General features: G+C 34.2%; 1 protein-coding gene across 2 annotated transcripts; it reads right to left on the bottom strand.

Moving 5' to 3' along the window:
• Positions 1-1,682: 1,682 nt before the first annotated feature.
• LOC132708787 (DE-cadherin) lies at positions 1,683-15,339 on the bottom strand. 2 transcript variants are annotated; one of them, XM_060681365.1, is made up of 12 exons: positions 15,229-15,339; positions 14,752-15,168; positions 9,768-9,931; positions 6,714-6,989; positions 6,465-6,656; positions 6,205-6,407; positions 4,210-6,118; positions 3,955-4,152; positions 3,453-3,894; positions 2,630-2,769; positions 2,226-2,574; positions 1,683-2,174 (listed from the first exon to the last, which is right to left on the bottom strand). In XM_060681365.1, the coding sequence occupies exons 2-12, from the start codon at positions 14,837-14,839 to the stop codon at positions 1,699-1,701; spliced, it is 4,437 nt and encodes a 1,478-aa protein (XP_060537348.1). In that variant the 5' UTR covers positions 14,840-15,168; positions 15,229-15,339; the 3' UTR covers positions 1,683-1,698. The 2 variants fall into 2 exon arrangements, with proteins under 2 accessions (XP_060537348.1, XP_060537347.1); XM_060681364.1 differs by having other exon boundaries at positions 14,752-15,339.
• Between the last annotated feature and the right edge of the window lie 363 nt (positions 15,340-15,702).

Here is a 15,702-nt window from a genome sequence, read left to right on the forward strand (position 1 = left end):
AGCAACAACTGAAGGTTGATTTCTGATATATACTCATTACTATAAAAAAATGATAATATTAAAAATGTATACAGTATCTAAATTGTTCTTGTCTATTATAGTGATCAAATATCATGACAATGAGACCTCTTAAAATATTTATTTCGTGTAATAATAGCATTTCCTGATGCATTTGAGTCCAATGTTACAATGACTGTAGGGTCTCCCTTTTCTTGTGATATATAATTGTACAGTACTGTAATTGTTTCAATAAAAAGGCAATCTAGTTTCAATAAAGCTTTCTTATTTTATTATTATTATTTTAAGTAGCCCGTGAGTAGTTCAAATTTACCAAAGACGAAGGAAACACTATGCGACAGTGTTTTTATTTATTTCAAACGGGAAGAATACAAATTACAAATGGCAGTGGTTTTTATTTATCTATTTCTAAATACCAAACCTATTGTTGGGGAATTGGTAAGGCACATTTTAACATAGTACGTTAATTATATGGAAGCTAGACAGTATAAAAAATGTTTACACCTAATTAATACTTTTCTTACAACACCACACATATTTTTAGCAATGGAATGGTCGATAAAAATGCGCAGCATTTCTTTTTTTTTTTAATTGAAGGAGATAGGTGTAATAACAATTTATGCCCCAGACTGTTGGCTTGATAATTAAATGCGACACGTCTGACTATCTTATTTATTTTTTTTTAAATGATCGTTAGAAAAAGAACTTTGCGTTACAAACATTTGCCTATGAATAAATATGCATATAAAAAAAATTAACTAAGTTTCTCAAATTGAGATCAAACCTATGCAAACAGAAGTAAAAAACCATTATTCTCTATGGCTGCCAATAAATCACAAATATTTATATAAAAGAAAAAATTACGTTAAATATATAGATATATAAATTACAAAAAGGTATCATCATACTATCATAAACTAATTTACATACACATACTAGTTGTCAATTTTTACAGTGTTATTGGTACATGTTTGAGCTCAAGGTAATAAAAATAGATTACTTATTGGTTTACACTCGCTCTATTATTTGCACCTAGTGTAAACAACCAGACTCAACCCATTCATAACACATTTTTAAAGAAGTTAACTATCGCAACTTGCAGAATTCAATGCTTTCGTTTATTAGTTATTAAATGTCATCACAGTCGCTTAACTATATTTTTTCATTTGTAAAATTACCTCACTCGAATAAAAAAAATTGTTTTTCGAAATAAGGCAATTTAAATTGACGCGCTTTTATTTTGTTAGGCTTTGAGACTTTCAACAACAGGCACCTTAATAAATGGCATTAGAAAAATATTCTCTCTTTGAAACTCACTAAATCTCGTTTGTTTTGGGCCAGTATAATGTAAACGACATACATTTAACATACTTATCAACACTATTGTTTAGCACCAAATCAGAATTCCCGTTTCATTTCTTCTATTCCACTTATAATACATCAGTTATATAACTTTATCGCGGTTACATTTGAAACCCTAATCCCATTTCAAACTGTAACATCAAAATGGAATGCAAATATGTCACTATTACGTGAAACGTCACTCGAAGTAGTCAGTCTATATCCGTTTAAATAAAAAAAAGAAACTATATATACATAAAATAATTGTTCAGTTCCATCCAAACATCTTCTTTGGTCAGACACAGTAGATTAAGTACAAATCGTCCAAGACATCTAAATTTAGAACCAAGCCTCATCCCCACCATTCTGTGTGTCATCGTCGCTACCGTCGTAATCGTACATGTCAGCCAATTTGCTAAACCTCTTTCCGAAACTGGATAGATAATTAAAATCTAAATCACCATCATCGGTACAAGAGCCAAGCGATGATAGAGAACCTGTGCTGTTCCCGTCGCCCTCGTAAGCGTAATGCCTTACATCATCATAAGGCAAATTATCCGGGTCTTTATCACACGAATCTTTTTTAGTATCCAAAAAACCGCTTATGTCACTTATGTCGGCCGGCACATCGCCTAAGCCTTTCATTATCGGTTTCTCTTCCAGATTTTTATGGAATACCGAAAGATCGTAGTTGGTATCGCACTCGCCACCACCTTCGTCTTCGTAGTTGATTATGTTCTCCGTCGTATCATCTATATCTTTCTCATTCAGGTTATCTTGTTGACGTCTATGGACCACCACGGCTAGTAAAAGGACTAAACAAAAATACAATTATGGGTTGTTCAAAAATATTTTGCAATACTCACAGAACAAAACAGCGAGGCACACTAAAATGGCTACCAAAAAATTGGAATCGATTCCAAACGTCACAGCCTGTTGCGTAGCGTAATTGCAACCGACGAATGAATGATATTCGTCGGACGGATCTCCCAAATTATACAGAAAATCGTTAAACGAAAAGTTTTTAATACAACCAGCAAAACCTTCGCTAGTCGGAGCGGATTGGCTCCAAATTATTTTCGCCTCTTCGTCGGTAAAAACTTTGCTCATTCCTCCTACTTGTAATGGACCGTAAATATTAAGCAAGCCCTTTTGCTTAAAAGGTTGCAATGCGGTACAATGGCTTTTGCAATCGTCGATCTCCATTTCAATATCCTTAAAATGTTTGCAATGTTTATCGTTCAATTTTTTCGGTTTCCTTCAAACTTACCGTGTCAATATCGAGAGATATTCTGATTTTATGTTGAGCCCCGTCGTTTAGTTTTTTTGGGATCGACACTTCTTCGGTCCCGTACCCGTTATCAACCTTGAGCAATGCTATTCCATCTTTCAATTCTAATGATATGAAATCTACAAAGAAATCGACCATTCGTGCATATATAATAATAATAAATAAATCAATCAAAATCTAAAGTATATTGAAAAAGTGTATGTATAATTCGCATACAAGCCAAAAAAAAACTAGATTTTTTTTTTGTTTCGACCCTACATTTTATGACATTATTGTGACGAAATATCTATTTTTTCTAGTATTGCAAAAAATAATTGACATTCGGGTTTTTTCTGGTAATTCCTCTTTTATTTTTCGAAGAGACAGTAACTTTCTATTACATTTAGTACCCGAAAAACCATCTGCCCTTGCACAAACTTTTACTTGCCGCCTTTCCCAAAATTCCCAATTGCTTTATTAGGTTTACCCGAAAATGTTTACAATTGATAATAAAAATAAACTTTAATTGATGTATTTCGAATGTTATTGTTTTGGTCACATCTTGTTCTTACTTTGTGGGTTTGTAATTTGGTTAATTTTACTTAATTTGTTTGCTAATGAATATTAGGGATTTTCGGGATTGACACATATCGCATTTTTAATTATAACTGAAAGTGTCTTTTCAAAAATAATGTTAAACTCATGGTAGATTATTATTATATGGCATTATATTGTACGAATTAACGGAAAGAAAAAAATTAAAGTCAGAGAGAAGGGAAAAAAAGGAAAATGTATCAGATCTATCTCGAACAAAATGGCTTACCTTTAGAAAGTTGAGCATGTTTAAAAGTCAGCGGACCAGCATAAAAAATTAGTCCATTATCGCTGGTAGGGGAAACGGTCAAGGTGATGACAGTTTTATTGCAAGCGTCCAATGTCGGATATAAAGCCCACCCGTCCCTATTGAAGCCGATTGACAATCTTTCACAGTGAGGCCCTTCAAATTCCGAAGGGCATACGCAAATTCCGTTTTCTCCGAAGTATCCGCCATTAAAACACTCCCTTACTAGCCTGGGGATGCAGTCGCAAACAGTATCTACGATAGCTTTTACTCCCACAAACGATGTACGGTTGGTAAAGACCACCGCCGGTTCATCATGAATATTTAGTTGGTTAGAGCATGAACTGCCCAGAGCGCATCTGGACTCGTTAACGCATTCGTTGATGCTGATCATCACAAATTCTACGCCTAGTTCGCTTTCCAACTAAAAACAAAGTTATGTTAAATACCAATGGATAATCTCGTCCGCCCGTGTCATGCTCACCTTCTCTTGATTATTGGTAATTTTGTTATTAAGCTTTTCGGCGGCGTAATACGGTGACCCGTGAGCGGAAAACCTCACGTCAATAAGCGAATTATTAGACGGTGAAGTTAGCACCGTGAATACGTCGACGTTAGAGATGGACGTATTGACAATTTCCGCAATCCTTTGGTGTAAAACGTCTTTTCTACTTTTTCCATTCTAAAAAAAAAACCATCGATCGATATTTATCCACGGGGATGACTTAGGGTACCTTACCGTCGCAGACTTCGCAACAAATTCCTCGATGGTAGACCCAGCTATCCGAACGGATCCCGATTTGACTACAGCCTCTTCTGGAATCTCTTTGACCGTCACCGTTACATTAGCGTTGACAGCGTGGAATAGAATATTAGGAAGATGTTCTTCCGTGACGTTAAACCGTAAGAAATACTCCCCTTCTCTGGTAACGCTCGACATTATAATCATACCCCTATCTTCGTCACTCAAACGGAAGTTATCGAAGTTATCAAGCTGGATGAAGACTTTGTCGGGCAAGTCCCAATCGTCTAAATCTTCCACAAATACGCGCCCAATAGCGATGTCACTTTCCAGTCCTTGGTACTTGTAAACGAAAATCTCGCTGGACCCGTCAGAAGCGGGATTGTCATTTCTGTCGCCAATTATGACCCTGAGCACGCTTATGCTTGTTAACGGTGGCCTGCCACTATCAGTTATACTTATAGGGATGTCGTAATATTTTTTCTCCTCCCTATCGAACGTAACCAGGGCGTAAAGGGTTTGACCTTCGATTTTAAATCTTTCGACAATGTCGATCGATGCAGTCATCGCGAGTTCGAAAATAAAAGGAGGTCCATTATCGGGACCGTCGTAATCGTCAGCACTTAATTCACCAATACGTCCAGGGTCCTGATTTTCATACCAGACGATCTCTGTTACGTTTAAAAATGGCGCGTTGTCGTTTATGTCTTCTAGTTCGATCATGATTTCGGAATATGCGTTCATCGCGTTCGGACCTCCATCGTTGTCGTAAGCATAGATAAAGGCTTGGCGCGTTGGACTGCCAAAAGGTTTATCCCGGTCCAAAGGTTTTATAAGCAACACGCACCCGTCTGTAGTGACCTTAAGGAAATCCGATTGAGTGTTATCCACATTGTATACAATGTGTTGATTGGCTGTTCGGTCTTTGATATCTGGATCGTACGCTACTACTCGTACAATGCAATCGTCGGGGATAGTTTCTTCTCGAATCTTAACAGTCTTGTTATGTTCTTCAAATACGGGTATTTCATCGTTGACGTTGGCGATCGATATGACTACTTTAGCTGTGTCTTCGAATATACCATCAAAAGCGCGCACTTTGAGGACGTACATTTCGATTTTCTCAAAGTCGAGCTCTTTATTGACTTTAATTCGACCCGTGGTGTTTTCAATGTAAAAAGCATCATCTACGTTTCCTTCTATGATACTGTAAGTGATCAAAGAGGCGGTATCTTTATCGACGGCTTTAACTTCCCCCACGTCTTTACCCCTATCGGTACTTTCCAATATGTCGGTGCAGTTATATACCGAATGGGTAAATTTCGGTTTATTATCGTTCCTATCCTCGATAGTGATTTCGAACGTTTGAACCGCTTCGTTGGGTTCCTTGGTCTTTTTTAAAGCACTCGGGGAATTATCGTAAGCTTTAACTTTGACGTGATATACGTTAATATTCTCCCTATCAAACGGCACCAACGATCTTATCACACCTGATGAAGGATCTATCGAAAATATGTCATCATGCGAAAGAAGCTTATAGCTGACTATGTTATTCGCGGAAGTACCATCTTTATCTATAGCCCTAACTACCATGGCTTGGGCACCGGCTTCATCATTTTCAACCACGCTGCCTTTTATTAATTCTATAAAGCTTGGGATTTCGTCATTGACGTCTTCGATTTTAATCGGAATGTTAATAGAAGTGTCCATCGAATCTTTGTTTTTGACACGCACCGTCAAGGTGTATTCGGTCACCGTCTCGTAATCTAATTGTCGAACCAACGAAATGAAGGCTTTTGTCGTGTCATTTTCGAACGGCGTAAGGACAAAACTCTGGTCCTTGTTGGTTTGCAGAGTCTTGCCCTTTATTAATTCAAATATAACTTCTTGGTCATTGATACTCGACCTACAAATCCGCGGAAGTTGTTTTAGAAACAGATTGCGAAATGAAATTTTAAGGGTTAAGTATATAATATATATAATCCCACTTACTCTGCTTCTATAGTAACCAGCCGCTCCAAATAGTTATTAAAATTTTCCTTAAGAATAATATCCCCTTCCGGATAACGTTTCGTGATCCTGGGGGGTTGTTTTGCGGAACTGACAACTATAATCGAAACGTTGGCTTCGGTTTTATAAGGCACTTGGCCATTGTCACTAACGATCACTGTAGTTTTAAATTTGGTGTCCTTTTTCTGGAACAATGAATAGTTACGTACAAATGAGAAAAGATTAAGGCGAACCAGACTCACGGTCGCAAGCGATTGGAGCAAGTATACCACACCCGTGTTAGGATCGATTCTAAAATAATCATTAAAATCGCCTTTCTCGGTTCTTGATGAATACGTAAGTTTTGAATTTTGACCATCATCTAAATCGTACGCAAATATCCTCATCACTTCGCTATTTGGCTTCAAGTCCTCGGCCACTTGAGTAATGTACTCCTAAAATTCGTAGTAAAAAATAATATCGCCCAAGGATGAGTATAACTGAAAACTTGCCTGCGAATCTAGTTGAGGGGCATTATCGTTAATATCCAGTACGGTAACTTTAAATGAGCAAATATCAGATAAGGCTGGCCTGCCATTGTCTGTGGCTTGTACTGTCAAGTAAAGTTCCTTTTGTCTAAAGGGTTCGTCTCTGTCAAATGGCATGTTGGTACGCACTTCTCCTGTAGTGTTGTCAATCGTGAAATAGTCCCTACCACCATCCCGTTTGACTATTTTGTATAGTACCGTACCACCCGCATTTGGAGGATCGCCATCTTCAGCTTTGACCTAAAAAGCAATGGGTAAACTAACGAACTAACAATTTCAATTAATTTGTACAAATTTAAAAAAAAAAGTTTACCGTCAAGTTGTTAAAAAATAAAAAGGCAATATTTAAATCAGAAAAATTGATGAGAAACTAATACCTAATATTTGTCGGATAAATTGAAGGCATTATCGGTCGATGATAGGTTACAAAAGTACCAATAATAGTGTCTTATTAAACGAAAAGATTTAAAGTAGGATTCAAACTACCGAACAAATTTGCGGGAAATTGTGTGGGACAAATGAAACAATAAATTATCTAGTTGAATGCGTATATCCCCGTGTAAAGCATAACTAAAATCCTGTTGCAAAATCGTAAGAGCTTTTTAAAATCGGACTCTTAAGAATGCGATAAGCTCGAATACAAGAGACACGGCCAAGCGAAACCGTTACTTATATGTATTTAGTTTTTGATAAGGCGTCTCCTAATATATCTTAGACTTGCCAGCCTAATGCACGACAGAGTCGTACCCAGTTGTATTTCTAACAGTGATGGAAATAGCAATACGCGACATCGTGTTCAGTAAATCCAAATTATGACGAAAGCCAACCTACATTTATCGTCTAAAGCAATAACGATTCAATTTGTGGGCAGCATTTGTAGAAACCATTAGATTAAAATTCGAGAAGTCCGTATCTGTAGTACTTAACGACTAATTCCGCGTATTCAAGTTGGTCATCAATGCATAGCTTATTTGATTGCTTATTCTTGTTATTGTTAACAACACGAACGTTTAATATGTGACAAAATGCATGAGACCAGACCTCCGTATAAAAAAAACATGCTGTGGTTGAATCACATAAACGTAACGAAAAGTGAATTTATCAGATATACAAATATTTACTCTTAACGAAATCAGGATATGATATCATCATAATTGTCAAAGAAGTCTAATCAATTCTCCTAAAACGTTGTCGCGAAACGTCCGGAAAACCGATTCGTGAAAAAAAGTTTAAAATTTTGTTTAAACATAAGAACATTTGCATTTGCGATATCAGATTTGCCATACAACAACTACAATAAAAAGAAATTTTACTGTTTACTTCGCTGGTTTCGTAGCAAGGTAAATAAAAATTTTGTAATACATAATCATTTTACAAAACATTTATTTACACGGTAGAGTGGAGTATTAAGTAGTTTTATACTTGAAAATTTCGCTCACTTAATAATTTGTTCTGCTCGCGAGAAATGTAATTAATACAATTTGTTTTTTAACGGTAAATGCTTCAATTAAATTTGCTTGTCTATTATGATATTTTCGAAAATGTTTACATAAAGTATAAAACTAATTCATTTTTTTAATAATAATAAAAATAAAAATAATAAACTACTTTTATTTCAGATAGTAGTATACAATATACATACATACAATACAGAAACTAATTAGTTGTGTTTTTCATAAGCAGAATATTTAAAACCCAATGCAAAGATTTTGGAGGGATATATATAAAATATGCCTGTGTGTTCGTAATAAACATGTGTCGGGTGTTAAAATATTTTTGGTCTTTTTACTTTTTTTGTATCTTATGTACTTATGTACCTGGATTAAATTACTAATGCATCGGGAATAATTTTTATTCAATTACAAAATAAGTTGCTTTCAAACATCTATTAAAGAACGAATTTTTTTTTTTTTGCTAAAATGATAACAAAATAATAAGTAAACCAACTGTGAGGTAAACTAAAATATCAGACGGAAAAAATGGTATATTATTCCTCTCCCTTGGTTCAAGATCGATTTTCTCGAAAATAATTAGTTAATTTTTTTAAGGACAAGTAGGTATTCATCATTTAACAAGTCTGAAAATACTTCAAACGTTTAAAAGAATGGAGAAACATTTTAAAAAAATAAATAACAACTAAGAGTTCAGATTTTCGGTTCAGATACGGTGTTGTCGAAACAATTGTCATGTCATAATATATAATTTCGTGAAAATCTGAACTTTTAGTTCTTATTTATTTTGTTAAATCAAAGTTTATTCAATCAAATACGGAAAGTTATCAATCGAATGCGAGAAAAATAAGACTTGGCTAATAGAACATTGAACTGAGGTGGCTTTTACTTGATGAAAATCCATTTATCAAAATAAATAAGAACTTAAAGTTGAGATTTTCAAGAGATTATATATTTTCACATGACAATTGTTTGGACAACACCGGACAATATTTACAAACTACCTGCTCCTATATATACCGAAAAATGACCATAAAACCTTAATAATATTGTGAGAATTTGAGTTCAATAAAGGAGAGGTATTTAAATCTAATTGATCGTTAAGCAATACATTTGAATGTCTCATTTTGTTAATCTCCATGGCTTCCAATAAATTTAATTTTTTACTTTTTGTGGCTGTATGCAAAATATAAAAATTGTCTTCAAAAATGTGTTTTTCTGTGTTTAAGTGCGTAGCATAATTAGAATCTAGACTATTGTTTTTAAACGCTCTTATATGTTCGTTAATGAGTTTCTTGAAGGATCTACCTGTTTGTCCAATATAAATTTTAGGACAAGATCCACATTTCAACCTGTAGACACCTGATTTTTGGGATTTTGGACATTTCTTTTTATTGTTTTTTAAATATTTTCCTATTGTGTTGTTAGTTCTGAAAGCTATTTTTAAACCACATTGTGACAAATGTTTTGAAACTTTTTCACTAGGTTCTCCTAATAATATGTGGACTTTCTCAGGCACTTGGGGGTGAGAACAAAGTCTTTCGAGGGCAGTAGGTTGCACACTTACCTTTATAACAAAAGTTCCTTTTTCTTGTTCTTCTTTCACGGACGGTTTGTAGTTATCACATTCCGTAAACATTGGTTTTCGATTGCTGTCGGTGGTTAGTTTTTGATTTTGCTGCCGCACGGGAAGACTAACGGGAAAGGAATCAATGGAATTGTCAAAATCCACTGAAATAAATGATAAGGTCGATTATTAAAAAAGCGGATATTATAATATTCATTGGAAAATTAGCAACTACCTGCTAAACGAATAGAAAGATTTTTTTGGTGACATGGGTTATTACTTTTTTTTTCTCAAATTATAAACAATGCAAATTATATTTAATAGCATCAATCGAGTAGCAAATTAGCGAGTCAAAGTGACAGGTTGCAAATAATAAAATGAGGGATTCGTCATAATAAATAAATATAATAATAAATATAATAAATAAATATAATAATAAATAAAGCCGTACCACCAACCATACTTAAAATTCGTTAAAACAATGGTGTCGCTATTCTAGTCACTTAGACCAACTATGTAACAATATGTCGCCAGTAAATACATCGGAATGTAAAGGCATAAAGGCTAATGCGCCGAGTTTCTTAAACACACATTATTTATCGACTCGTTAGTAAAAATAAACCGTTTAAAAGTTGCAGTGCACTACTATCTAGCCGATATCGATTACCACCATTAATCAATTCAATTACGCTGTGAAAAAATCTCGAGATTATCGATATAAAGCTTTTCAATCCCGTGAAGTCTAAGGTAAAAGGTGGTTTACCTTTATGTCTTTTGTTAAAATCTCCGAAGTAAAGAACGAATGAAACGTGACCTCATATACACCCATTTCGCTGCTTTGTATTTCCATCAGTTTAACCGTGACCGAAAGGAAAAAAGTCTCTTTTTTTAATTGTTCGTATAAATTTAAAATTGCTGCTTTCGCCTTGTTTGTTCACCCTAATCTTGAATAAACATAATTTTCGAGAAAAAAGAATCAATATGCATGCTGAGGTCAAGCCGGAAATCGCTTTCCTAATTGCGAAATAATATCGATAATACGCAATATTTTTTTTTTCATATATAATATTAGTGGAATTTTGTCATGCGATTAACTAATTAATGGAAATTAGCCTCATTTTCGAAATAATTTAAATTCGTTTATAAATGGTTTAGACAAAAAAAAAACAAGTAGCTCTAGATATCAAAAAACCATATCTACGTCAATTTTAAAACGAATGTCGTACGAGAATGAGAAGTATCTTTTTAACAGCAATCGTAAATATGTGTTACCAACTGGGCCCTTCCTAAATCGAAGGAGAAACAGCCGACCACGATGCATAATATGGCGGTAATACAAAATCCGTCCGTAGATTTATCGGTAAACGGTTGCATGCGGTGTTTGCGTTTTGTTCCCCTAGCAAGATTGGGTTAATCTAATTTTGCATATTCGTCTAAATATTTAAACTAGTAACCGGCTGCAATGGAACAAAGCAAACGACAAAAATGCATGGGCGGTCCTCCGTTGAACGTGTTTTATGAATCAGCAGCTTTCAATTTCCTAGAATCAGTATAACGATGCAATTCTTGGCATGCAGCAATTGCTTGCCGATCTCAAGTACAAGTATTAAGGGTTTCTTAAAAAAAAAATAAAAAAAGAAGTTACACAACTTGTTTATAATTATTTATAGATTTTTGTTTATTATCTTATACCGTGCGCCTTCATAATGCATTTCCGTCTTTGTATTTTCTTGGGGTGTTGCTATACCACTTTTGATGTATATTCACGTTAGTTTTAAGTATACCAGGAAAATACGGAGCCTTAAGCTTTGTTTTCCTTGTCATAATGTTGCGTCGAAAAAAAATAAGTTGTAAATTAATCGTGAAAAATAATATATAACAAGCAGGTAACTCCGCGGTTATTGTTGAGACCAAATAGGTCAATAATACTACTGCCGGTCCCAAGCCCGGATAAAGGAGGAGGGTTGGGCACAGGGCTGACAACCTGTCTGTCCTGTAAGTTGGTTGCACTGCTATGAGTTTGAAAGCGTCAAAAAATGTCGACACCACGTGATGGGTTTCATACCAATGTTATCAAGATAAAAAAAACACAGACTCAAGAAAAGATTTTTTGTCAATGTCGGCAATACTGAGTTTCTAAGTGATTTTCAACTTGCTCTTTAAGTATATTTAAAGACTTTTCGACTTAGTTTTCCACTAATTTCATCCAGTTGATCGTATGTATCTGAACTCAAAAAATGTATTATATTGATGAAAGTTCTTCTCTTATCCTACCAAACACTGCGTTACAAAATTTACTATTAGTGTCATGCCCCGTAAATTTACCAAAAATATACTAAAATCATACTAGAATCACATCTATAAAAGAATTTTGCAATGAAATAAAATGTTCTTATGTAATTTAATATTTTTAAGCACATTCAAAAAAACTTCTTCAGGTCAAGCAATTTCTGCATTTTCCACCTCCATTTTACTGATGTATATCAAGAGAGACTTGGCTAATAGAACATTGAACTGAGGTGGCTTTTACTTGATGAAAATCCATTTAACAAAATAAATAAGAACTAAAAGTTCAAATTTTTACGAAATTATATATTTTCACATGACAATTGTTCCGACCAAACCGTCTCTTTATCAAATCACATTTGATAAAGACACGGTGTTATCGAAACAATTGTTATGTGAAAATATATAATTTCGTGAAAATCTGAACTTTTAGTTCTTATTTATTTACTTTTTTTTTAATAGAACATTATATAGATCTAATTCGCTTTCAATATATTTTTAGCAAAAGTCCCTCAGAATATAATTATCTGTTTAGGTTAACTACAATGTCTATTGTTTTGCAAATAGATACCCTTCGACCGAGACCGCTACAAATGCACTGGAAAAATGGAATCGACATTGAAAGAAATGTCACGGAGGTCTATTTGACAGATTTTTTTAAATGAAAAATTTTCGAAAAGCCAAGTAAATTTCAGTCAATGTGAGTGAGTAAACACATTATTATTTACTTGGATTATGAAAATGGTAAGTTTTACTGTTTGAAGTTGCTAATAATAAGATTAAGTAACTAAAATCAAAATACATAATAAATAATACAAGTTTTATATCCGTATTATAAGAATGAAGAATGTAACAATATAATTAAAAAACTGCATTTGATCGAATATATGGAAATATTTGGACGTTGCATGCTGTTCGGTTGTTGTAGGACATCATATATTTCGTAACCACAGAATTCCTTGTTTATGAAAGATAAAGTATTCTATTTGGTCTAACGGCAAATAGATTATTATTGAGTTTTTTTTCTCGGTCCAGTCCAATTACGCGAACGCATAAATAAGATAAACTACATACCCCAGGCAGCAAACAAAATTTGCAAGCCAAATAACTAATGAACAGCGCTAGTAACAATAACCAAAAGCATCGGAAGTTGAACCAGCCCAGCAGAACGAGCAAGAAGGGTAAATATTTTGACGGTTCGTAACCATAAACAATACGTGGGACTGCAATTTAGACACAGGTTGGTGTGTAAAAGACCTGTTGCCTCCAGAATATATAATACTTGCGTTGTCTATACCCGATTTCAGCTAACAATTAACATTTTTACAAATAAAAGTAATGGCATAATTTAAGAAACGGGCTTAAAAAATGACGTAGCTGGGCTTAAAAAACCAAGCCACATATTATTGTTTATACCGATGCCTAGACTAGCTTTAAAGGTTAAACGAACGGAAATCGTGATTCACAAAATTCAGATAACTTAGTCATAGTTTGCGACATCGAAAAATCAAATGGGGACGGATTTGAGCTCAACATTTCGTACCTACGTCAGAGCGAAAAGTAATTAGCATTCTCTCAGCGAAAAAAATGTAATGTACAAAGAATGCTGCCTCGTACGGTAGGTAGATGTAACATGTACATAAGAATGGAATGGATTGTACGTTTATGCATATTTAATGGGGAATATTTTAATTCACAAACCGGGTACATCTAAATGCAAGGTGTCTGTGATCTGCAGTAAGTAACTTTCTATTTTAAAATCGCTGATAAAACGTTCCTTTTAATCAACACGGAAAAAATTCGGTCACTTCCCGAGCGAAAATTTATTTCACAATTTATATGCCTAGTATTTAATATACAACCGAATTGAGTATATAACCCGTAAAATTTCCCTTATATACTATCTAATCTGATTAGATAGAACGAAGCTGGCGCACATTTTCAGAATAAAATCCTAAACTACACATTTGATAAGAGTATGGTCGAAATCAATATTGACCCTCGAATTTATTCTCATTCTCGGAAATCCCCAAAGATCATCCCCCTTGCCAGCCCCGTAGGCAGATGACTCACGGATGAAGCTATTCAAGTAACAAAATCAATAAACTCATTAATTTTTGGGAATTGTGGCTATTTAAACATGATTGGAATTATTAAAAAAATGTTTTATCATGTCATAATTTTTCTGTCCCAAAACTGTACAGCTGGAATTATAAAAATCGCATAGAGGGGTAGGAAGTTTTATTTTTAATTTTAATTTTTATAATTAAAAACAACTCCCCCTAGATGGTTTTTACTTTTTGGACTTTTGTAAATATATAGTTTTTAATTATATATTTTCTAGACGGTTTCTTGTAATGGCACCGAACACAAAATAGATTTGGAAATATAATAGCAAAGGAAAAAACAACTATTTTAAATCAGATTAATTGAATATTATTTCAAACAATTAACGTGAGTCACGTATCAAATGGATTTTAAGAATGAGTTATTGAAATGGGTGTTTTTTTTTTGGACGATCTTTTGAGGTAAGAAAAATATGCAAATAAAAAGCAACCCAAAGGCATAATTGTCGCTTTAAAAAACGTCCGCAAAGCGTTCTTTGTCCCAAAAACGCCTTTCAGTGAGAAAAAATTAACTTACCTATCTAGATAGAAATAACAGTACCTACAATATCTTAGAATATTGTCAAACTTACCTCTATTACTAGTAGTTGTTAATTGTGCATTACTTATTCCACTTGAATATAACAGAATCGTACACCACATTATCTTCCAATGTACCATTTTGAAATTGCTTGAATTTTGTCCACAATGTCACAAAAAAATATAAATCACGGGAGACGAATGTTTACATCTTAAAACTGGTAATTTTCTGTCAAACTGCTTGCTAGGCTAATTTATTGTTTTCTAGCAATATTATCACATAATATTTCGTTCCCTATGTTCTCCTCGAGCAAGCGACGTTATCGACACTCCATTTAAAGAGAACGTGAAACTCGAGGTACCACAAATACCTAAGCACGAAAGGCACAAAGGACTTAGCTACCTCGTACTATGCACTGGCTTCGGTACCAACATAAGTCACAATTCCTTGATATTGTCACTACCCACTACTACGAAACAGAAATAAATGTAAACTAGAAAAGCCCGTAATTTTAATCGAAAGTTATTACAAATACTCAAGCAACGGAACTAGCAATCGAATGCGAAATATTTGGTCCCTACCAGCAATGAATAACCAACAAAATCCCTACAGAAATAAATCACCAACCCAACAATACGGAAAGGAGTGGCTGGTTTACGCACGCGCATAAGTCTGCTACAATGTAGTGCTAGCCATTTGGCGATTAAATAAGTGAGCAGCGATGATGAATGGATGAATCATTTTGAAGAAGGGAACTTTCTTGGACATCTTTCGGAATGGATCGTTGTGACTTGTAATATGAAGTATATGCATAAACAAGAATATTAAGGGGCTTCAGAACTGAAAGTTAAGATTTTAAATGACAATCCAACCGAAACAAAATGGAGTCCTCATTCAGAGAACTCAGAAAATATAATTATTGAGGTGACCAATATTTATGCTATTTCGGAAAATATTTTAAGGTGACCGTCATTTGGAAAATTTAAAAATATACGCACATTCC

Source organism: Cylas formicarius, unplaced genomic scaffold (genome assembly GCF_029955315.1).
Source record: "Cylas formicarius isolate icCylForm1 unplaced genomic scaffold, icCylForm1.1 PGA_scaffold_12__32_contigs__length_19106922, whole genome shotgun sequence".
NCBI classification, from domain to species: Eukaryota; Metazoa; Arthropoda; class Insecta; order Coleoptera; family Brentidae; genus Cylas; species Cylas formicarius.